At 36.2% G+C, this 26051-nt stretch overlaps 1 protein-coding gene across 1 annotated transcript in view; it reads left to right on the top strand.

Moving 5' to 3' along the window:
- LOC110467315 (acetyl-CoA carboxylase-like) overlaps positions 1-26051 on the top strand; it is an 82020-nt gene that overhangs the window by 7823 nt on the left and 48146 nt on the right. Inside the window, exons 2-14 of the mRNA XM_021524404.1 lie at positions 985-1202; positions 5050-5106; positions 15607-15736; positions 15998-16136; positions 16484-16593; positions 16884-16965; positions 18052-18150; positions 20071-20291; positions 21876-22085; positions 22705-22878; positions 23164-23325; positions 23864-24027; positions 24859-25113. Coding sequence (XP_021380079.1) covers positions 1003-1202; positions 5050-5106; positions 15607-15736; positions 15998-16136; positions 16484-16593; positions 16884-16965; positions 18052-18150; positions 20071-20291; positions 21876-22085; positions 22705-22878; positions 23164-23325; positions 23864-24027; positions 24859-25113 — 2003 coding nt within the window. The 5' untranslated portion in view covers positions 985-1002. The remainder of the gene's footprint in view (positions 1-984; positions 1203-5049; positions 5107-15606; positions 15737-15997; positions 16137-16483; positions 16594-16883; positions 16966-18051; positions 18151-20070; positions 20292-21875; positions 22086-22704; positions 22879-23163; positions 23326-23863; positions 24028-24858; positions 25114-26051) is intronic.

The following is a 26051-nucleotide window of genomic DNA, read 5'->3' as shown; positions in this document are numbered from 1 at the left end:
AAATGATACTTTGAATATTACATGTTAATAACTTGATTGGAATTATAACCTTGAGTTGACAGTTTGATACTTTGAACATTTTGAGCCAGCCCTACCCCCAAGGGTTGTAGCGTGGGGCTCAAAGGAGTCAGTGTGCTAAAAATTCTTCATTTTCCTTGTTTAGAATCAGAGGTGCTAGTTTCAAATACTTTTTAGTCTGAAATCTGTATGCTAGATATTGAATAAGGTGGTTTTATTGTTTTTTGTCACTTTGAATAATATTTCTGTTCATGTTAAAAACAAAATCAACTCTCTGTATAAATATATCAGGTGACCGTTAAGGCACATGGGCCTCTTGTATTATTCAACATGATATGTATTAAACAAGTCAATCAAGCTAGCAGTTTTTAGAACCACTTGTCCAGCTGGAGATTCCATTAGTCTTGGACTATCGGGCTGCCCTTCTTGTCTAGCCCTGTATATGGAATTAAGTTATTAACTGTTATATAATATTTGATAGATTGAAAATTTCTTGCAAGCCAATTTGTGATTATTAATAACAGTAATGGTTATATCACAAACTGTTGCAATATGTCTGGTTTACCTGTCTGTGTCAGATGGCGTTACACTTCCCTGACTGCTATAGGTCACACAAAGTAAGGCACATTTTTACCCTACATGGTCCTAGTTACAGTTACAGAGTGCATCATCCAGGAATCATCTTTATCTTTAGGCTTCAAGAACTTTGTGAAATCTTCCACCGCTTAAAAAGTTTGTTTGGATTACAGGGCTTTCATCACCACCCAATTGGTGTTTATTTTGATTATTTTGATATGCATACGTGTATATAATTCAAGATTTACTCATGTTCATGAGGGGTTTTTTGTGTTGATTATTTTGACCTGCTTTGTGGATTTAATTTTATTGAAAGTAAGTTGCATACTGATGACTGAAGTCAGTTACAATAAACTATATTGATGTTTAATTTATGGTTGTGTTATACAGGTCACAAACCTATAGAAGATGTCGGGGGAGCGGAGGAATTCCAAATCTCGTGTGAAGTTTACTGTTGGTATGGAAAGTGTGGATGAAGACAGTGAATCGCAGTTCACTACAGAGCAATCTACAGATGTTTCCCCCTCAGACAGTAGAAAGGATGAGCCTTCCCTTGAGGCACCTCCAAGTTCACAGCCAGAGGCTCCGGCAGTCATTCCCAGGCTCAAGTAAGGCTTTAGTTTGTATAGCTTGTTCAGAAGACTTGTTCAGAACTTCAAGTACAGATGATTAGTTCTGATGTACCTGTTGATAACTAAAAAAAAAATCATTCTGGTTTCAGTACTTTTTTGGGTATTTTTTCAGCTTTTAATGCAATATTTCCCTACAATAAAATAAAAATATCAAACCTTTAGCAAATTTATGAAATTTCCCATTTTGAATATTACTGCAACACAGTTTTCACTAGTCTGAAGCCACGGGCCTTATTCTTAAAACTAGGGGAAAAGACCTTAGATGTTATATACTTTTAAGAGTCTAAGGTTTTGAAACAAGTGAATGCTTCAAGGATCCTTAAATGTTGTACATAGTGCTTGAACCTAAATTGATGTGTGTTTTCCATGTACAGTGAAAGTTTTGCTCTTAAATAATTAATTTCTCACAGTAGGAATCATAAATTTGAAAAGAAATTTAGTGGATGCGAGTTTTGGGAAAGTGAAGTGGTATAGTTATTGGTTAACTGATATAATGTAATTGTTCATAAAATCAAGTGCCGGTAAAGACAGGTATTATGAAGTGTTAGTAATACTGTACCATATCATCTACCCAAGTCCCTCCTTCAAGTTTGATGTTAGGCCATGTACTATGTATACAGTTTCACATCTACTATAGAAACTGTGTATTAAAGATATTACACAGTGCACTCTATAGAAAGTGTACTATTAATCCATCTACTTCGTAAACTGTGGACTTCATAGACATTTTACTATATATACACAGTATACTATAAATACATTATACTACTGTTTACTATGTAATATATCAACAGTGTACTATTTAAACATCTCTAGATCTGTAGACAATTTACGATATAAAAAGTGTACAACTTAAACATCTACAACATGACAGTGGGATATCTATGCATTGAACTATATTCAGAGTACTTAATCGCACGGCTGTGTAATAAATACACAGACAATGATATAAAACAACGATAATAATGTCATTCTACAGACATATTACAAGTAACATTTGCTATAAATTCGCACATGCACAAACAGTGTACTATAACAACTATATAGTTTAGATACATAAGGCAGTGTTCTGTCAGAAAAGTTGTGGTTAATAGTGTTGATTCTATTTCTATTATGTTAATCATTCATTATGTTGCCCTTCATCATGAATATTCATTGCATATCAAATACAATGTTATAATTTGGAATATTTTACCTCCTCGCACAGGAGAGTATACATATGCACATACAAGATGAAAGTAAGCCAAGGATCATATAACGGCATGGTTTACTGTAAATTACCTTTTTGATGTGGAAATGTATGACAGCAATTAATGGGATTAACAGGTGATCTCGTTATAAATGTACACTTTTATTGTATAAACAGTAGAAAGGTGTTTTTATAATATATGTTGTGCTGCTGTAGAATAAAAATAAAAGTTCCATACACCTGTGATGGAAAGTGCTGGTTGTACACTTCACGGCTACCACAACAGAATCATCACTATTAATTTAGTCAATCTGTGTAGATGGTGAGAAATGACTTCACCTTATGTAAACTATCTTTGTCCTGTAGGTGACTGCTCATTATCACCATGCATTAATACATCAGGTTTTAGATATGCCTTCAAGGTGACAGTAATGTACAGTACACCTAACATGTTAAATACATGTGGCATATGATAGATCTCAAAGGGCATGTAATGTACAGTACACCTAACATCTTAAATACATGTGGCATATGATAGATCTCAAAGGGCATGACTAGCATACATAGTATAAGGATTGTGTTGCCTTACCTGGTATCAGTATGCATTATGCTGTATACAGTAAGCCAACATTTTTGTAGGATTTTTTATTTGTTTTGAATTATTGATGAATACATGTTTTAAAGTAAGTTTTCACAATATTTTTAAATAGTGACAATCATAGATTTACCAAGTACTGAGTTCTAGTAATTATATAATTTTCTCTTAAATCAAAACTATAGTTAATTTTATGAATATAATTATATAATCAAAGCTTCTAATCTTCATTTTTAGCTCACCTGGTCCAAAGGACCATGGTGAGCTTAGGCCATACCGCAGCGTCCGGCGTCGGTCTGTCAACTTTTCATTTAAAACGCTTCTTGTCCTGAACGGCAAAGTAGATTTTGACTAATTTTGGTCTGGAGCATTCTTAGGCCAAGGGGACTCTATTTTGAATAAACAGTGAGTGGGGCCCCCCTGGGGGCAGAAGGGCGGGGCCTAATAGGGGAAACATAGCAAATTCTTCAAAATCCTTCTTCTGCTGTAGGAATGACAGGATTTTGTCCAATTGCATATAAATATAACCCCTGACTAACCATGTAATACATGTACACTACCAGCAACATCTGGCTATTCCAACTTCAATTTGCAAACATTTCCAGGTGAGCAATACGGGCCCTCTGGGCCTCTTGTTGGTTGGAAGGATTAGAGTTCAGATGAAAGAATAATTAAGAGACAAGATGGAAAGTGAAAAGAGATCAGATGAAAGGAATGATGGAAGGAAAAGAATGGTGAAAAAGTAGGAGGAAAAGAATAGATTGGTATGGGGATTACAGGGAAGAGTGGCATGGTTAGAGGATATGAGGGAAGGGTCAGAATAGTAGGGATAAGGAGATCAAGAGGGAAAATCGGACGGGTAATGAGGTCAGAGGGAAGGGATGAAAGGTTGAGGGGATATGAAGGGAGGTTTTGGAATGGTGGGGGAATCAGAGGGAAGGTTTGGAGTGGTGAGGGAGTCAGAGGGAAAGTTTGGAGTGGTGAGGAAATCAGAGAGAAGGTTTGGAGTGGTGAGGAAATCAGAGGGAAGGTTTGGAGTGGTGAGGGAATCAGAGGGAAGGTTTGAGGTGGGAAGGGATGAAAGGTTGAGGGGATATGAAGGGAGGTTTTGGAATGGTGAGGGAATCAGAGGGAAGGTTTGGAGTGGTGAGGGAGTCAGAGGGAAGGTTTGGAGTGGTGAGGAAATCAGAGGGAAGGTTTGGAGTGGTGAGGGAATCAGAGGGAAGGGTTGGTGTGGTGAGGCAGTCAAAGGAAAGGTTTGGAGTGGTGAGGGAATCAGAGGGAAGGTTTAAAGTGGTGAGGGAGTCAGAGGGAAGGTTTGGAGTGGTGAGGGAATCAGAGGGAAGGTTTGGTGTGGTGAGGCAGTCAAAGGGAAGGTTTGGAGTGGTGAGGGAGTCAGAGGGAAGGTTTGAAGTGGTGAGGGAGTCAGAGGGAAAGTTTGGAGTGGTGAGGGAATTGTGAGAAAATCATAGGGAGAATTGGAATGGTGAGGGAATCAGAGAGAAGGTTTAGAGTGGTGAGGGAGTCAGAGGGAATGGTGTGGAAATCAGAGGGAAGGTCTGGAGTGGTGAGGGAGGCAGAGGGAATGGTTTGGAATGTTGAGGAATTAGAGGGAAGGTTTGGAGTGGAGAGGGAATCAGAGGGAAGGTTTGGAATAGTGAGGGAAACAGAGGGAAGGTTTGGAGTGGTTAGAATATCAGAGGGAAGGTTTGGAGTGGTGGGGGATCAATTGAAAAAAGGGAAGGTTTGGAGTGGTGAGGGGATCAAAGGGAAGGTTTGGATTAGTGAAGTGATCAGATTGAAGGTTTGGAATGGCAAGTCTAGCAGAGGAAAGGGTGGAATGGTGAGCCAATCAGAGGGAAGTGGTTGAATCGTGTCGGGATCAAAGGGAAGAGGTAAAATGGTAAGGGTATTGGAGAAGGAAAAGTGAAATGGCGATCAGACAGAAATTGCGAGTGGTGAGATGATCGATGGGGAAAAAAGGGTCAAGATTTAAGAGGTGTTTACTATGACTGACGTGTTCACTGCCACACTTTCAGAGATGAACACACCTGTTTGTCCCATCACTTAGCTGATATAGTGGAATTAGACATCAGGTAACATCTCACTTTGATAATGTGTTTGTTATTAGTTATTACCTTGTTCATTTGACAGAAGTCATTTACTACCTATATGGAAACTGTACCAATGAATTGTAAAAGCATGCTATGAAATTAACCTAATGAAAAATCTAATTAGTATCTGTAATAATTGCCATTCTACATACAAGAAGATTGTATGATAAATTAATAGCTTTATGTAAATACTGGTACAATTTGCATACAATATGTTTGGTTCCAAATATTATGTTCTGTTAGATATAACTGTTATTTCGTTGAGAACTATTTAACTAACCCTAACAACTACACCATTTAATGTTTTGACTTAATTTCTACTTATTTCTGATATATTCCAGGGTTTGCTATTAAACTTGATGATTTCAATTAAAGAACTATTGCATCAGTACCTTTATTCTGTTTGGATAAAGATAATTCATGTTATTTTGATCAAAAGAACCTTGAGCTGTCAAAGTACTCATTGTATGAAGTACTTCTCAAGGTCGATGGCAATACTTACACAAGGTTAAGTGGTATCTGTTGATAGTGTGATAACAGGGAGCATTGTATTTATTTATGATTACTTTGTATGTGACAAATGGTTCAGGGTTGAATTTTAAGCACATAGCCATGGATAATAGTACAAAATCAGCACATGCTATACACTAAGTCAGCACATGGTATATACAAAGTCAGCACATACATGGTATACACTAAGTCAGCACATACTATACACTAAGTCAGCACGCACATACTATACACTAAGTCAGCACATACTATCCACTAAGTCAGCACATACTATACACTAAGTCAGCACATGCTATACACTAAGTCAGCACATGGTATATACAAAGTCAGCACATACCTGGTATACACTAAGTCAGCACATACATGGTATATACAAAGTCAGCACATACATGGTATACACTCAGTCAGCTCATGGTATATACAAAGTCAGCACATACTATACACTAAGTCAGCACATGCTATACACTAAGTCAGCACATGGTATATACAAAGTCAGCACAGACATGGTATACACTAAGTCAGCACATACTATACACTAAGACAGCACATACATGGTATACACTAAGTCAGCACATACTATACACTAAGTAAGCACATACTATACACTAAGTCAGCACGCACATACTATACACTAAGTCAGCACATACTATACACTAAGTCAGCCCGCACATACTATACACTAAGTCAGCACATACTATACACTAAGACAGCACATACATGCTATACACTAAGTCAGCACATACATGGTATACACTAAGTCAGCACATACATGGTATATACAAATTCAGCACATACATGGTATACACAAAGTCAGCACATACATGGTATACACTAAGTCAGCACATACATGGTATACACTAAGTCAGCACATGGTATATACCAAGACAGCACATACTATACACACATGGTGCATGTATACACAAAGTCAGCACATTGTTTGTATACACTAAGCCAGCACAATTGGTATACACAAAGTCAGCACAAGACCAGATTCTATATTGCTTGTAAAAGAAAACATCAGGCAAAATTCAGGAGTGTATCAACAAAAGGCCAAATTCAGTACAATGTTAACACAATATCAGATTCAGTTTTGATTAAAGGCCAAATTCTGTATGGTAGCTGTCTACACCAAGCCAGGTACAGGAAAACAGATTGTCAACACACTATATATAGACTCTTTACACAAGGCCGGGGTTTGTATGGTATAGAATGTCCACAAAAGGCAACATTTAGAATGGTAGAATATCAACACAAAACCAGGTTTAGCATGATAGAATGTCAACACAAAGCCAGATTTAGCATGATAGAAGGTCAACACAAAACCAGATTCAGTAGAAAATCAATCATGGAAGTCTGATGTATGAACTACGTACACCTGTCTTTTATCCTTTAAAGGTTGTTATACTCTATACAAAGAACTTTTCGCCGCAGTTTAATTTTCGCCCTTTTTGCCCTCAACAAAGAGAAGAATTTATCATTACAGCGAACATTAGTAAACAGCATAATATATATGTAGTTATTAAAATGTGAATGTCCAAAATAAAATTGGGCAAATATGGAAATTTCCTTGTATAACAGTATTCCACATAGAAACTGTTATATCAGCATTGATAACTATGGCATTTGTGGGTAACAGCAATCTACTATGTTAGTACTTTTATCGAAAAATGTCATAACTTTATAAATGTGCTTTTATGTCAGGTTTGGGATCATTCTGTATAATATACATACATGTATATAAAGTTTCATACACTACATGTAAATGTCTATCATTACGGGTATTATAGCAGGTCAGTGTTGATACCTGTATAAATCATGGAGTACCCTCTTACACTTCTATCCGATACAGTCCACACAGATAACACACTGTGATATCTAATGTTGACAGAATAACGTCACATACTTAATCTGGTGAAAAACAGGGTAAGGTGTTTCTCTTATGCACAAAACCTACCTTTGTATGAAAGCAGATAAAAATCGATAGAATATGGTAAATGTTAAAATAGGATGTTCATGTGAATATGATCTGGTGTTATTTTTACTTGAATGTGTGTGATGTTTGTATGTCAGCAGCTCAAGTACACAGCAAAGATTGCCGATTTGTCTGGTAATCTTAGTATGTAGGTGGATAAACTGAATAGTAATATAATGTACATGTATCCTTTATTGTTACTACTGGGGTTCATGGTCATATATCATAGCCTTTGTAATACAGTGCCACGCATCAATTTTTCCATTTATCTATAAATCTAAGACAGGACAGGACTTGTGCTACATCAGGGTAAAAGTTAAAACAATTGTCTTCCTGTGCAAATTGTGTTTCCTTGTTACATATCCAATATTGATCTAAAGGTTAAAGAACCTGTTGTAATTATACTGTGTTTTTATATTTCTGCAATTTGTATTAATGTCTATGTCTATATATGGTGATCCAGGTAGTTTTATCACGAATAGTCAATTCATCACTATGATCATGTAAAAAGTATCTAGCTGTTGACATAAGCTGCATTTAAACCTGTTTTAGCCCACCATCAAATTGCCCTTCATCTATGGTTTGTTGTCCATCTGTCATCAGCCACTCCTTAAACATTCTTCTTATCACTTTTTTCTCAAGAAGTATTTGACAGGTCATTCTCAAATTTCATGTTCTCCATGGTCCATTGCTGTTCAAGTTTCATTTTGGGACTGATTACTAAAACAAAATGGCCACAAGGCAGCCATATTGGATTTGACAGGTCAAGGTTGTTATTGCTATTTCTTGAAGAATTAGGAACAATTTTTTCTCAAATTTCATCCCGATGTTCCCTTTTATCCAGAGTTGATAATCCTTAATTTTAGGAATTATTGGAAAAAGAATAAGACTGTCAGGCAGAACCAACCATCTTGGATTTGAAGAATTCATGTTTGTTTTCATTATTTCTTGAGAACTGTTAATTGGAAGAAATTTAATCAAAAGGTTTCCAATTGTCAATTGTGGAGCAAGTAACCTTTATCAAGAAGTACTTGAAAGATTCTTCTCAAATTCCATATGTAGGTTCCCCTTTGAACAAAAAAGATCAAGCTTACATAAAACTAAATAAGTTGCTATGATAGAGGGGACCATGATCACTCTGGGATGTCTTGTTTGAGGAGAGAGTGGTCAGCGGTTCTCGACTAGATGATGTGGTGCTGGAGGTCACAACTTTTAGGCTTGAACAGTGAACAAGGAAAAAATGTACTTCTGTTATAACTAGTGTATCTAATTTTCAATCATAGGTACAAACATGGAAAATAAGATAGAATATGTTTCTCATTCTCAATTTTAAAATGTATTTTTCTGTGATTACATTTTTTGTATGTGTATGATATTGGATGTTACCAAGCATCCACATTTATTGTTACTAGTGATTACAAAGTCAGACCAATGCAATGTACAGTACTGGTATCATGGAATAGGTCTTCAATTCACAAAACACTGGTGCATTCTAAATTCTGAACCTCACCAGTATACCTAAGGTTTGGGGGCATGACTGTACACTCCAGTTTTATACCTGATAATTTAACCCCTTGTTAAAGAATCATGAGATAACTTAACTTCCACCAAAAGTTAAAAAAGAAGATTAAATCTTTAGTATACACACTGATATATACTCATTTAAGTGTGTCTGCCCTCCCATCCGTCAGTTATGTTTTAATTTCAATTCAATACCTGAACAAAAAAATGGCCCAATTTCCACTAAATTTGGTGCGTAAACACTGGCAAGTCTGACACCAAGTATGACTATGACTATAGCAAAACTCTGCAATGGACTACAGGTGTTGTATTGTCCTGAAACAATGGACTACAGGTGTTGTATTGTCCTGAAACCTTGGAGTATAAATGAAAAATAAAGTTGTTAAGTCATATTGTAATGTTAAAATAGTGATGCAAAACATTAAATGAATACAAGTGTACATACAAAATAAGTCAGAAATGACGAGGTACTCATATGGTACAGATATGAATACAATATGTTATGATTATGTGTACTTAGGTCAGGTGGCAGTGAAAAAGAGTATTGGCGAGCCAGACCAAAGGTCAAAGACAGGTACACCTTAACACAACACTGATATACTATTGTTAACATTGGATTGTACCACTATAGCACTGACGCTAGCCCTTCATGCTTATGTGGACCCTGCCATGTTGTACTACACAACAACAGGTGCACTGAGGAATGTGCCATTGTTAGATATATACTGCACGACTTGTATTGAATGGTTGTCGTTATCATATCTGTTCTAGCTTAGATATTTCCTTAATTATCTGCTTCCCTTTCCTGGGTGATATTATAATTAGATTATAATATTACGGCTGATAACATGCATTATAAAGTATCAATCTTGCTTTTAGATACAAATGTAAGACATTTTTATTTACATGCAGTTATCAAATCTGTCTAATTTTGAACGTCTCATTTTTTGACAATTCATGGTCAATCATTTTATAAAACACAAATGAAATATGTCATAATGTTACATATTTAATATTCCTTGTTTCATTACAGCTGTGTAACTTGTAAATGTTGTAGTAAATTATTGTACCACAACTGCTTTAAGTAAACTAACCAGCACTACTTCAGACTTTTCCCATTGTTCAACACAATTTGAATAAAGATAGTACCTTAGGTCATTAGTCAGATTTGATTGTCTGTGCATGTGTACTTTGCTTCTAGCTCAACTAACAAAAGATCAAAAAGATGTGAAATAAACAGTGCATCTTTCATTCATATTGATATGGCAACATTATAATAATATTGTTCAATTTGTTGATTGACCTTATTATATGTGTAAAGTCAGTGAAATGATATTGACAGAAGGCCATTCCAACAATCTGTCACTGGATCCATTATAGTTCAAAGCTATTCAGTGTTACGGAAACGTGTATCACTTCAAAGTGTTTAACAAATTGTACTGTGGTTTTGACAATTATTAAAATGGCGACATGACCATAATGCTGTGAATGACACTTCAGACTGGTTAGTTCATCAAGTAAACCTGCAATGTAAATCATATGTTGTACAGTAACATTATTTTTATTGAATTCATTTTTTATGGACCAGGTCTCAGGGATTCAGTTCAACCTTGCAATGGGGGTTGAATTCTTCCTTTGTGACTAAAAAAACATCAACCTGACAGTAATAATAGTTGTTACGTTTTAATCAAGAATTTAAATTTACCTTTCTGGAAATGGACTACACTTGTTTATGTAGTTAATTTATATAACTATACTTATACAAAAGATAACGTTTATTTTTTATTCAAGTAAACTTAACTACCATTATATCCATGTTATGTTTTTATCTGTGGCTCAAGTTAATTCTGATATACTTTATAACCAGGTTAATCTATATCTGTGGCTCAAGTTAAATCTGATAGACTTTATTACCAGGTTAATTTTCATCTGTGGCTCAAGTTAATTCTGATATACTTTATAACCAGGTTAATCATTATCTGTGACTCAAGTTAAATCTGATATACTTTATAACCAGGTTAATCATTATCTGTGGCTCAAGTTAATTCTGATATACTTTACAAACAGGTTAATCATTATCTGTGGCTCAAGTTAAACCTGATATACTTTATAACCAGGTTAATCATTATCTGTGACTCAAGTTAAATCTGATATACTTTATAACCAGGTTAATCATTATCTGTGACTCAAGTTAACTCTGATATACTTTATAACCAGGTTAATCATTACCTGTGACTCAAGTTAACTCTGATATACTTTAAAACCAGGTGAATCTTTATCTATGACTCAAGTGAAATTAACTTCAAATAATATTAACCCAAAAGATTGATCTTTTTCTCTGATTTGAAGTAAGAAATCTTTTTTTATGACTCAAGTTAACTACAATCATACATAGGGAAGTATTTTTGTATGTAATTTGAACACAAGATGTATATACAGGAGTATAGGTTACTTACAATAAAAATATAGATACTGCATTTATGCAAGACTTGAAGTGTAATTATGACATATTTGAAGTTTAAATTATGAAATCAATTTGCAGTGTACAAAAATCCTAAAATGTATTGGTTGAATGGACCATAGCCAGACAATTATATATTGTATTCAATTAATTTTTCATACTTTTGCCCTCAATGTTACATCCTATCCCAAGCTAAGCATGTGTAATGTATATCCATCAATTAAAGCCACACATCAAAACACTGTCACATGACTTGAAATCACTAAGGCTGCATGAAGCTATCACTAAAGTTGCTAACACAATCATGACTTACGTAAATGATAAAATGTTGGTAGCCATAAGTATACTAATTGATCATGACAATGCTATCTATATATCTAAATGGGCTGGCAATTGGAAAAAATGTGTAGGCTGACTGTTTCATTGTGTGTCTCACACTATTCAATTTAACTTAAGTTATATTTAAAGTATTGCTGTCTTCAAAGTAAGCACCATAAAAAAATGATTTTGAGTAGGAGGATATTTGCATTTGTAAATTTGAAAATTCCCTGGGAGTATACAAATTGGAGTTATATCAGGCTACGCTCAGAGTTTTATATACATCTAGATGAATCTTCTCAATCGTTAACGTATCTGTATAAAAGTTATTTTTCTTTTATACCCTGCGAACAAATGATATAAAAGTCTACATATTGAACAAACATACTGATTCTCTTGATGTTAGACTGACTTTCCTGCTGTAGTGTTTTTATTCTCCTCCAGGCTTTGTTTTGAAAATACAATGACAGGTTAGGTCTATCAATCCTTGAATTTTGATTGACTGACATTTGTTTCTCCAGTGGTGATATATATATACTTTTCCAAGGTGTTATGTGGTAATTTTTGCCAAAACATTCAACTTATTATTATTAAACTATTTCTTATTGTCACTTCTATCTAGTGTGTTGGTAACTATACTCTGCAAAATTGCTTTTGTGATCTTGGAAAATAATTCTACCTACAAATCTGAGGCTCCAAACAAACTAATGTTGGTTTGACTGAATGAATCTGTACTAGCACTTGTTTGGTCCTAATGGCAGCTCTGACCTGTCCTAAATGAATTTCAAAGAGTGTAGTTTAACGGAGATATTTTTTACAATCTGGTAAAACGGTTAACATTATGACATTGTCTTTAATGAGACATCACAATCACCACTCAGCTTGTGTAACCTATGTAAGTAAAGTATTTCTGAACCACCATGAGACAGCCGGTATAAAAGAAAATGCACACTTATTTTTTTCTTCTTCTGTATATACCGGGACATTTATGCTGCAGTTTATTGCTTTCCCCTTTTTCGCCCTACATAATGAAGGTGTATAAGTCACGAAGCAAATATTAGTACATGTACATAAATATCATACATTGTGATTATGTTTAAAGGGCAAAATTAATACTGAGCAATATGGATTTCACAACATTTTGACTTGGCAATAGTTTCCATGTATGCAGTATCTGATCAAAGTTACAGGCAACCAGTCCAACATTAAGCTGTGTCATTCATAACGCTATAGCTAACACAGTCAGATTAGTGCTGTTGCTTCATTAGTTATATAGGTAATTAAGCATTAAACTTACAAAACATTCAACTTATTATTATTAAACTATTTCTTATTGTCACTTCTATCTAGTGTGTTGGTAACTATACTCTGCAAAATTGCTTTTGTGATCTTGGAAAAAAATTCTACCTACAAATCTGAGGCTCCAAACAAACTAATGTTGGTTTGACTGAATGAATCTGTACTAGCACTTGTTTGGTCCTAATGGCAGCTCTGACCTGTCCTAAATGAATTTCAAAGAGTGTAGTTTAACGGAGATATTTTTTACAATCTGGTAAAACGGTTAACATTATGACATTGTCTTTAATGAGACATCACAATCACCACTCAGCTTGTGTAACCTATGTAAGTAAAGTATTTCTGAACCACCATGAGACAGCCGGTATAAAAGAAAATGCACACTTATTTTTTTCTTCTTCTGTATATACCGGGACATTTATGCTGCAGTTTATTGCTTTCCCCTTTTTCGCCCTACATAATGAAGGTGTATAAGTCACGAAGCAAATATTAGTACATGTACATAAATATCATACATTGTGATTATGTTTAAAGGGCAAAATTAATACTGAGCAATATGGATTTCACAACATTTTGACTTGGCAATAGTTTCCATGTATGCAGTATCTGATCAAAGTTACAGGCAACCAGTCCAACATTAAGCTGTGTCATTCATAACGCTATAGCTAACACAGTCAGATTAGTGCTGTTGCTTCATTAGTTATATAGGTAATTAAGCATTAAACTTACAAACTTTGCATGTTCTGACAGTTTACAGAGATGGAAAGATTTTGGTAGCTCAATAATAAAGGTGTTTACACCGCCCTGCTGCCTCTGTAGGTTCATTGTGTGGTTCACTGATTCAGTGACTTCACTAACTTGCATTCATTGTGTGTTTTATGACCTAATATATATATCTGTATCTATCTGCTGTCTGCTGGCGTATGTAGACCCTCACTGTATCAAGATGACGATCAGTAACTTCAGCACTAACTGTATATCGGACCTTAGTGTGTCTATACAATTATAATAGATGCTTTGTGTGGAAGGCAAGTGCTTACAATTGTCGTTTTACAATATCAAAAAAGTCTCAAGTCATTGTTATATGGGTTATATTACAAGTGCTTACTGATGTTTTACAATATCAAAAAAGGCTCAAGTCATTGTTATATGGGTTATATATTACATGGATACATTGAACAGCTCCAACACCCTGGCAGGTGGAGTATAAAATGGTCTTGTCTGTAGCATTCAAGTGAGGTGGCACTATAAATGATACCGTTGGAAGCACGGTCCCACTACAAAACAGAACATAATACATCTCCAGCACACACGCAGGCATACACACATAGGGAGATATTAGCCAGGTGGCATAGGACTAGTAGTTAGCGCCTGATAAGGCAGCTCCTGCGAATTCCTCAAAATTGAATTAATTAATTAATGTATATGCTAATTGTATATCTATGTACTGTAAAGCGCTTTAGATTGGCTTATGTTAGCTAGATAGGGCGCTATATCAAATGTTGTATATTATTATATATTATATATATTAGCAAAACTAGTTTGTTTACAGTACATAACATTTAAATCAGATATTTCATATGTTTGTTTTCCTTTGCTACGTACTGCTATGTATATGTAAACTTGATTTGAAGGGATTAAATGTTGTGCTTTCTTTATTGTCCAAGTTAACTGTTGTTTCTTTGTTTATTTTAACATTTCACAAGTTCACAATACTCCAAACAGCAGGCATGTGTTTATTTTAACCCAACATACCCTATATGTAGTCCCACTTCATTTATTATTCTTTAATTTGAATAATTCAATAACTTTAGAAACATGCTTTTCTTACTTAAAAGTACATGTAAATGATAATTAAAAATAAATTATAGCGTTGTTTTTGTTTTTAGTCGTATTTACATTAAACATTTTATGAATAGATTTTCAGATTTCCTTTTTTCATGACCTTGAATGACTATTTGTAAAGGTTGACTTTCATTCCCCAAAGTCATGATCAGAGGAGCTCCAAAAATTATATCACAATTAAGTTGTGAAGGAAAAGTTTAGAGTTTCAGTAAATATTTAACCTGAAGATTTTTAAAATTTGTAATCTAATTAATCAATTCAATTTGCTTTTACTGCTATTTTGATAATTTTTGGTGTCATTTTGTTAGGAGTTTATAAAGAGAACCGTTGAATATTATTTTGTTGAACTTTGGTAATATTATCTTGTCATTGTATTGTACAACTTTACACCTGGCTGATTTTGATTTAAACTCATTGAATGGTGCTGCAATCCTGAGTATCCTATCTATAACTCTTATTTTTGCATTCATTTTTGCTTCTAACTGTGTAGCAGGGATTTGTAAATGTATTGACGTTACCCAGACTTTCTGTGTTGAAATACCCAGTATTGATGTTTCAGACATTCCATGTCAGGGGCAGATAACCTTGACACCAGGGGGCGCCGTTCCGTCTCCTACCCCAAGGATTTTTGTGTAGCAACCCCTGAGGAATTTGTCAAAAGATTTGGAGGCAACAGGGTTATCAACAAGGTACAAATGACTGTCAAAAGAATCGAACGTTTCAGCATTATCATTATATATAAGGGACAACCAACCCTGCATTTAAAAATTGATGTTCATTGTGACCGTATATGCAGTTATTTCATATAGTATATCGCAGTTTTACGTGTACATCAGTAACTTTTTTTACTTAACCAATAAAATCTGCTTTTACATCAAAATAGAATCAAGACTAATTAAAAGGATAGCTTTGCATACCAAGTTATTTATTTCCACACTTCACCACCTCAGGTTCTTATAGCCAACAATGGCATTGCTGCTGTCAAGTGCATGCGTTCTGTCCGGAGGTGGGCTTACGAGATGTTCCGTAATGAAAAGGCTATCAGATTTGTTGTCATGGTTACGCCAGAAGACTTGAAAGCAAATGCAGGTAGGTAAAACTGTATTAATTTCATATTCTTGCATATCATATATACCTGTTATATTAATGCATATCATATACCTAGGACATTAACTCATTCACCCCTGTATTTCAACAATGGACTATAATATTATTTGATTTGGAACAGTCCAATTGCATCATTAGGTGTCAGTTGGTTGTGTATCATAACCTGGTACATTGATATTTATCATATGCCTGCTACAAAAGTGTATATACTTGTTAGATTAAAAGATCAATATAACTTACTTTACCTGAGGGATGATTTATTTCGATATAGTACATCAGTAGTACTAATACGAACCAAAGTTAAGATAGATTTTTGTCTCCCTTTTTAGAGTACATCAGGATGGCTGACCAGTATGTGCCAGTACCGGGAGGCACAAACAACAACAATTACGCCAATGTAGATGTCATTCTTGACATTGCCAAGAGAACAAAATCACAGGTTTGGACTATATACATTTAGATCTTGCTGTAATATTCAAAATTGCCAGACCTGCAATTAATGTTTTGCATTTCTTTGCTAACACTTATCAGGATTTTAAACAAATTAACAACAAGGAAAGAAATACCCAAAATGTTCTACACAAAGTTGGTGTAATCTTGAAGAAACAGAATCTGCAAACAAATTAAAAACTAATGTACAGCAATATCAAAAGAGTAGCTTAGATGTATCTCATGTTATACAATAATTTAGTTGTTGTATAAGTAATTTCTCTATTCTGTGTGTTACAGGCCGTGTGGGCAGGTTGGGGCCATGCCTCAGAGAATCCTAAACTCCCGGATTTGCTCCACAAAAATGGAATCACATTTATTGGTAAAGTTACCCCCTTTGATAAGGTTTGATTGTAGAAATTTTCTGATGGAGCACATCTGAATTAAAAAGCCTTAGAATTTTACAGGAGATTTCCTCTTTCAAAGAAATGTCAATTTCTTCTGAATAAGCAAATTTCAAAATAACTGTTCACACAAAACATTTTCTGTTTGTGATGTGTATTTTGTTCTTTTTATGTGGAAAGAAAAGTCCTTATTCGTATAGTATCTTCATTGAAAAAGTTGTGTGGTAAATAAATGTCAGTGTCAACCACTCAGTGTTCTGGCTCAGAGACATTTTGGTTTTAGATGTAGTCATATCAGAGCTATGTATGTTTAATCAAAGATAAATGATGTGTTTAATGCTGTAGTGGGGTGATAACATGCATGTTTACACTGTAATGTGTAACTTCCTTTCAACTTGGAGTATTGAACTGTGAAATCTTAGGAGGAGTCATTAACATTAAAACTTACAAGAGACTGCATACAAGATAAAGTTTCTTTCAACAAACTTTTTAAAACCAATGTTATTGGATTTTATTTTCATTTTGTTGTGAAGTAAAATATTAATTAAGTCAAGCTAACGGAACTGTATTACTGATTGCTGAAAATACCAAATGTTGTTGATGGCAGATAACTGATCAAGCAAATATTTTTAAATGTAAATTTTCTGGGATTAATAAAATCTTCCCCTACCCTGAGGTTGTGACAGAGAAATCTCCAACCCGAGGGGTGATGTTTTTTGGTTTTCTAACCTGAGGCTCTGCCGACGGTTAGACAACCAAAATATCACCCAGAGGGTTGGAGATTTCTCTGTTACAACCTTAAGGTAGCGAGAGGAGAATAACATATCATTTCACTCATTCCTGTTATATTATGTGTTTAACTCACTCTCATGTGTTCATTATAAAATTTGCAAAATATACTGCGAATACACATGTCTTTGTAGACTTTGTAATTTGGAAACTGAGAAAAAACAGTAATCAGTTGTCTTTTATTGAACCTTTAAACTTGTAAGATGTGAGTTCTGAGATAAGACATCTGTTCCTTTATATGATAAATAAACTCCTATAATATGAATGGTTAACAGGTCCCCCGGAGCACGCCATGTGGGCCCTTGGAGACAAAATTGCGTCCTCTATTGTGGCACAGACAGCCGGGGTACCCACCCTACCATGGAGTGGGAAGAGTAAGTACAACTAGATTTACTAGGTACAGTAGGGTATACTGGGTACAACCCACATTATATAGTAGGTACAACTCGTGTTGTTTACTAGGTACAGTAGGGTATACTGGGTACAACCCATGAGGTGAACAAGGTACAACTTACATTATATAGTAGGTACAACTCGTGTTGTTTACTAGGTACAGTGGGGTATACTGGGTACAACCCATGAGGTGAACAAGGTACAACTTACATTATATAGTAGGTACAACTTGTGTTGTTTACTAGGTACAGTGAGGTATACTGGGTACAACCCATGAGGTGAACAAGGTACAACTTACATTATATAGTAGGTACAACTTGTGTTGTTTACTAGGTACAGTGAGGTATACTGGGTACAACCCATGAGGTGAACAAGGTACAACTTACATTATATAGTAGGTACAACTTGTGTTGTTTACTAGGTACAGTGAGGTATACTGGGTACAACCCATGAGGTGAACAAGGTACAACTTACATTATATAGTAGGTACAACTTGTGTTGTTTACTAGGTACAGTGAGGTATACTGGGTACAACCCATGAGGTGAACAAGGTACAACTTACATTATATAGTAGGTACAACTTGTGTTGTTTACTAGGTACAGTGAGGTATACTGGGTACAACCCATGAGGTGAACAAGGTACAACTTACATTATATAATAGGTACAACTTGTGTTGTTTACTAGGTACAGTAGAGTATACTGGGTACAACCCATGAGGTGAACAAGGCACAACTTACATTATATAGTAGGTACAACTTGTGTTGTTTACTAGGTATACTGGGTACAACCCATGAGATGAACAAGGTACAACTTACATTATATAGTAGGTACAACTTGTGTTGTTTACTAGGTACAGTGAGGTATACTGGGTACAACCCATGAGGTGAACAAGGTACAACTTACATTATATAGTAGGTACAACTTGTGTTGTTTACTAGGTACAGTGAGGTATACCGGGTACAACCCATGAGGTGAACAAGTTACAACTTACATTATATAGTAGGTACAACTTGTTAGCTCACCTGCCCGAAGGGCAAGTGAGCTTATGTTATGGTGCAGAGTCTGTCCGTCCGTCTGTCTGGCGTCAATTTTTTGCTTTAAACAACTTCTTTTCGGTAACCAAAAGGCCTAGGAAGATGATATTTGGTCAGCAGCATGCTGGGATCAAGGGCTACCAAGTTTGTTCAAATAAATGACCTTGACCCACTTTCAAGGTCACAGGGGTCAAATATGTTAAAATCTTCAAACAACTTCTTCTCAATAACCAAAAGGCCCAGGGTACTGATATTGGGCCTGTAGCATGCTGGGATAAAGGACTATCAAGTTTGTTCAACTGAATGACCTTGACCAATCTTCAAGGTCACAGGGGTCAAATGTCGTAAATCTTCAAGCGACTTCTTTTCAATAAGCAAAAGGGCCAGGGTACTGAAATTTGGCCTGTAGCATGCTGGGATGAAGGACTATCATGTTAGTTCAAATGAATGACCTTGACCAACTTTCAAGGTCACATGGGTGAAATGTTGTAAAATCTTCATNCTGGGTACAATCTATGAGTTGAACAAGGTACAACTAACATTATATAATAGGTACTACTTGTGTTGTTTACTAGGTACAGTGAGGATACTAGTGTCTGCTGATCCAAAAGTCTAAGATATGACCTACCTGTCATTACTGTACTGTGTCTACTAGATACATCTTGTTAGATATATACTAGATACAGAATACAATTTCAGATTTATAGTACATACAACTTATGTTATAGTAGAACAACTTGCTACCTGTACTAGATTTCACTCTCTTCACATTAACTTAATATTCATAATGATTCGATATAAGGCATACAAATGTATAATAACGCTGGCCGTGGTTCGTAACCTTTTGTTGTATTTACTTTTAACAGACCTGACAGTGAGTTGGACGGAGGCTGACAAGGCCCAAAACAAAGTAATCTCTGTGCCACAGGACGTCTACCAGAAAGGTTGTGTGGAAGATATGGAGGCTGGACTGAAAGCAGCCGAGGATATTGGCTTCCCTGTGATGATCAAGGCCTCAGAAGGGGGCGGTGGCAAAGGCATAAGGAGGGCAGACAATGCTGCTGGCTTCCCAAACCTCTTTAGACAGGTTAGTATGGAAAGGGCTTAAGGAGGGAAAACAATGCTGCTAGCTTCCCAAACCTCTTCAGACATGTTAGTAGGGAAAGGGCTTAAGTAGGGAAGACAATGCTGCTAGCTTCCCAAACCTCTTTAGACAAGTAGGTAGAGAAAGAGCTTAAGGAGGGAAGACAACGCTGTTAGCTTCCCAAACCTCTTTAGACAGGTTAGTAGGGAAAGGGCTTTAGGAGGGAAAACAATGCTGCTAGCTTCCCAAACCTCTTCAGACAGGTTAGTAGGGAAAAGGCTTAAGTAGGAGAGACAATGCTGCTAGCTTTCCAAACCTCTTCAGACAGGTTAGTAGGGAAAAGGCATGAGGAGGGAAGACAATGCTGCTGGCTTCCCAAACCTCTTTAGACAGGTTAGTAGGGAAAAGGCTTAAGGAGGGAAGACAATGCTGCTAGCTTCCCAAACCTCTTCAGACAGGTTAGTAGGGAAAAGGCATGAGGAGGGAAAACAATGCTGCTAGCTTCCCAAACCTCTTCAGACAGGTTAGTAGGGAAAAGGCTTAAGTAGGAAAGACAATGCTGCTAGCTTTCCAAACCTCTTCAGACAGGTTAGTAGGGAAAAGGCATGAGGAGGAAAGACAATGCTGCTAGCTTCCCAAACCTCTTCAGACAGGTTAGTAGGGAAAAGGCTTAAGTAGGAAAGACAATGCTGCTAGCTTTCCAAACCTCTTCAGACAGGTTAGTAGGGAAAAGGCATGAGGAAGACAGACAATGCTGCTAGCTTCCCAAACCTCTTCAGACAGGTTAGTAGGGAAAAGGCTTAAGTAGGAAAGACAATGCTGCTAGCTTTCCAAACCTCTTCAGACAGGTTAGTAGGGAAAAGGCATGAGGAAGACAGACAATGCTGCTAGCTTCCCAAACCTCTTCAGACAGGTTAGTAGGGAAAAGGCTTAAGTAGGAAAGACAATGCTGCTAGCTTTCCAAACCTCTTCAGACAGGTTAGTAGGGAAAAGGCATGAGGAAGACAGACAATGCTGCTAGCTTCCCAAACCTCTTCAGACAGGTTAGTAGGGAACAGATATGGGAAGGAAGGTGGGTTTGCGGAGGCATCAGAAGGGCAGACAATCGTTGTATCCCACAATTTGTCAGATAAGTAGCCGACAATTTCACTGACATTCTTAAATACTTATAGCAGGTTTGATTATTTATAAAGCCTTAATGTTATCATACAGATGAAGGACAAGTAATTCTGTACAAACTAGGGAAAATGCTTTTATATCTTTAATACCAATGTTATGATTATTGAAATCATTAATTTTTACTTCATGAATTTTACCATTTAACCACATAAAAAGTTAAACTTTTAGCTGAATATGATAAGGAATCAGCTGTATTAGAACTCAATAAAACTCAGTAGTTTTTAATTTGTCCGACAAGTAAAATCTCAAACTGAAGGCACAAAATTGAAAACTTTAGTGAGACAAACATTAGCAAATTTACAGTATTTTAAATAAGGTTTTCTGTATCTCTTAAACTTGTCGACCAAAAGAATAGTTGATGTATTTTTGCAGAATGTGTGAAGGTGTTTATGTTTGTGTTTTGTTTAGGTCCTGACAGAAGTACCTGGCTCACCTGTGTTCATCATGAAACTGGCCATGCATGCCCGCCATTTGGAGGTCCAGATTCTGGCCGATAGCTATGGTAATGCCATCTCCTTATTTGGGCGTGACTGCTCCATTCAAAGACGTCACCAGAAAATTATAGAGGAGGCTCCTGCTGCTATTGCTAAACCAGAAGTGTTTGAACAGATGGAAAAGGTAATGCTCAATGTCCGAGCTCAATGTCTGAGCTCAATGTCCGAGCTCAATGTCCGCGCACTCGCACAATAGACAGGTTATCAAACTGTCATATCTCATGTCGTGATTGAGTATGGCAAAAAGATGAACCCGATGAGATTTAAGGTCAGCGGTCCAGAGCATGGGTGAATGATACAATTTCTGTTTGGCACAGCTTGCTGTCATCACTTTTAGGGTTTCTGATCCCATATAATACAATTGTCAGTTATGAGAATACCTCAGACCATTTCTTGTTGCTAAGGTTAAAGTTACTGTAACTATTTACAGAAAGTGTTTGTCATTGTTCTAACAACTTCTATCTAACAGATTTTGATTAACTTGACACAAGTGTTTTGGAATACTTAATCAAGTCTGTGTTTCAATTTTCCAAACTATCTTGAGAAAATTTAAGTATTTACATGTGACTAACTAATATACCGACAATAAAAATCATTATCAATCAATTAAGTTGCTAGGGTAATATATTATAAGGTAATGTTGATAAGTTACAAGCTATCTACTATCTTACAGTTTGTTACATATGTGAGGGGATTTGTAATGTTTGTGAATTTAGTTATCATTGATCCTTTGATATCCACAGGCTGCTGTCACCCTTGCCAAGATGGTGGGATATGTGAGTGCCGGGACCGTAGAGTACCTGTACAATGCTGAGGAGGAGTCATTCCATTTCCTGGAACTCAACCCCCGACTACAGGTGGAACATCCCTGTACAGAGATGGTGGCTGACATCAACCTGCCGGCCGCCCAGCTCCAGGTGAGAATCACTAGTTTGTGTAGTGCCTGAAAGTTCTTAATATTAACATAAATACACATTTCTGTGTGCCACGGTTTGTGAACTGTTTCAGTAATTTCTTCCTATATGCTTATACCTCTTCAAAACAGTATTTGTTATCTTTAGGAAAATTTCTGTCTGAAAAATGAAAACCTGAATATAATTTCCATTATTGGCTTTTTATATTGGCTTTACAATAACTTCAAACATCAAAATGTGGTGAGTATCATCTCCAATTCCTTCTATAACTATAATTTTATTTTCCAGATTGCTATGGGTATACCCTTGTATCGTCTGAAAGATGTCCGACAACTATACAACAAAGAGCCCTGGGGAGACAGTGAGATTGACTTTGAAAATCCCTCTGTACGCCCTTGTCCAAAAGGTCATGTCCTTGCTGCTAGGATCACTAGTGAAAATCCTGATGAGGTAATAAAAAAGGATGGTACTCTCAAATTGTAATCACGATGCCTTTAATATTTACTACACTCCGAGGCATGAATAAGGCTTAAAATCCTTGATGTATTCACTACTATTTCATGTTCTCAAACGTAAATGATTAACTGATGACTTCAATCACCTGTTGATAAACAGGTTATACAAATATCCACCCTTCACCAGTAAATTTCATAATCATGCATTGAACATTTTGCCCTTCATATGTAATTATGTTATGCTATGTACTTGTATTCACTGTCATATTAAATTCCAGTTTAGAGGATGAAACAGGCAAAAGTGAAACGGCACTGAACATTTCCCAGTATATAGTATTAAGTCTCCTTTGGGCAATTCTAGTTCTGAAAATGTCAAAGTATCTTTTATTTAGTTTACCTCCCTCAATGAAAGAGATCACAGTGCTTAATTTGCCATTAAACATTTTCTGGACCATACTTTTCAACTGTTAAAGATTTCTTAATAAAACTTGAAGTATACATCAAACTGTGTATACGTTTATTTCCATTACCAGGGATTTAAGCCAAGCTCTGGAACAGTACAGGAGCTAAACTTTCGCAGCAGTAAGGATGTGTGGGGCTACTTCAGTGTGGCTGCCTCAGGAGGACTACATGAGTTTGCTGACTCTCAGTTCGGCCACTGCTTCTCCTGGGGGGAGGACCGAGAGGATGCAAGAGAGTAAGTACAGACAATTAGGGTGGTGTATTTGGTTAGGTAAGTATGGTTATTAAGGGTGGTGTATATTTATGGTAAGTATGGTCATTTAGGGTGGTGTATTTGGTCAGGTAAGTATGGTCATTTAGGGTGGTGTATTTGATCGGGTAAGTGTGGACATTTTGGATGGTGGATTTGTGACAGAAAGTAAGTGTGGACATTTTGGATGGTGGATTTGTGACAGAAAGTAAATGTCGACATTTTGGATGGTTGATTTGTGACAGAAAGTAAATGTGGACATTTTGGATGGTGGATTTGTGACAGAAAGTAAATGTGGACATTTAGGATGGTGGATTTGTGACAGAGAGTAAGTGTGGACATTTAGGATGGTGGATTTGTGACAGAGAGTAAGTGTGGAAATTCAGGATTGCATAGGTGAGACACAGTATGGACAAATAGGATGGTGTAGATGACATCAGGAATTGAAAAAATGACCAGGGTTACCTGGAAATGAAATGAATTTTTCTCTAGCAGAATGAATGGAAATTTACGTTACATCAAGCAATCTTTTAAACAAAAAATGCTGATTCAGATGGAAGGGATTTATATTCAGTTATTTAAAAATAATTTGTTATTATAAATGTGTAAATTAATTCTGAAGTAAGAACATTGCTTGCATTGTTTAAAAAAGATTTAATAACAATGAAAATAGTACAAATTGTTTGTCAATTTGTTCAAAACATCTACTTGAAAAGTTTTCTAGTTTTATTTTTTTTGTCAACAAAATATTTGTGATTTGAGCATATGATAAAATTCATATGTATGATAACTGGTGTGTTTTGTGTTTCTTTGTAGAAACCTTGTACTCGCCCTGAAGGAGCTGTCTATCCGCGGTGACTTCAGGACTACAGTAGAATACCTCATCAAGGTTCTGGAGACAGATGAGTACCAGAACAACATCATCACTACAGGCTGGCTTGATAAACTCATCGCCGAGAAGGTCCAGGCTGAGAAACCTGACACTATGCTGGGCGTCATCTGTGGGGCTCTACACATTGGTGACAAAATAATACTCAAGTGCTTTCAGGACTTTCAGACTTCTCTGGAAAGGTAGACTGTAGACTCAGTGTTGTTTAGTTTAACAAAGTTTTATTAATGACAGTGACTTCATAAATGAAATATTTAATTCAATGTCAGAATTTGTTTATTCTTCTGTCTGAAAACTTGAAAAAAAACAACTGATCATGTTCTTTCAGAAGAAAAAAAAAAGCTTCTAATGGTTGCTTTCCTTTATATTCATTGAGGAAACTGGTTAGGGCTTATCAGGATACAACTCTATGAGGATGATTGGGGGTAGGGCTTATCAGGATACAACTCTATAAGGATGATTGGGGGTAGGGCTTATCAGGATACAACTCTATAAGGATGATTGGGGGTAGGGCTTATCAGGATACAACTCTATAAGGATGATTGGGGGTAGGGCTTATCAGGATACAACTCTATAAGGATGATTGGGGGTAGGGCTTATCAGGATACAACTCTATAAGGATGATTGGGGGTAGGGCTTATCAGGATACAACTCTATAAGGATGATTGGGGGTAGGGCTTATCAGGATACAACTCTATAAGGATGATTGGGGGTAGGGCTTATCAGGATACAACTCTATAAGGATGATTGGGGGTAGGGCTTATCAGGATACAACTCTATAAGGATGATTGGGGGTAGGGCTTATCAGGATACAACTCTATAAGGATGATTGGGGGTAGGGCTTATCAGGATACAACTCTATAAGGATGATTGGGGGTAGGGCTTATCAGGATACAACTCTATAAGGATGATTGGGGGTAGGGCTTATCAGGATACAACTCTATAAGGATGATTGGGGGTAGGGCTTATCAGGATACAACTCTATAAGGATGATTGGGGGTAGGGCTTATCAGGATACAACTCTATAAGGATGATTGGGGGTAGGGCTTATCAGGATACAACTCTATAAGGATGATTGGGGGTAGGGCTTATCAGGATACAACTCTATAAGGATGATTGG

The sequence above is a fragment of the Mizuhopecten yessoensis genome, unplaced genomic scaffold (genome assembly GCF_002113885.1).
Source record: "Mizuhopecten yessoensis strain PY_sf001 unplaced genomic scaffold, ASM211388v2 scaffold11169, whole genome shotgun sequence".
Classification (NCBI taxonomy): domain Eukaryota; kingdom Metazoa; phylum Mollusca; class Bivalvia; order Pectinida; family Pectinidae; genus Mizuhopecten; species Mizuhopecten yessoensis.
This window is presented reverse-complemented; position numbering and strand designations above follow the sequence as displayed.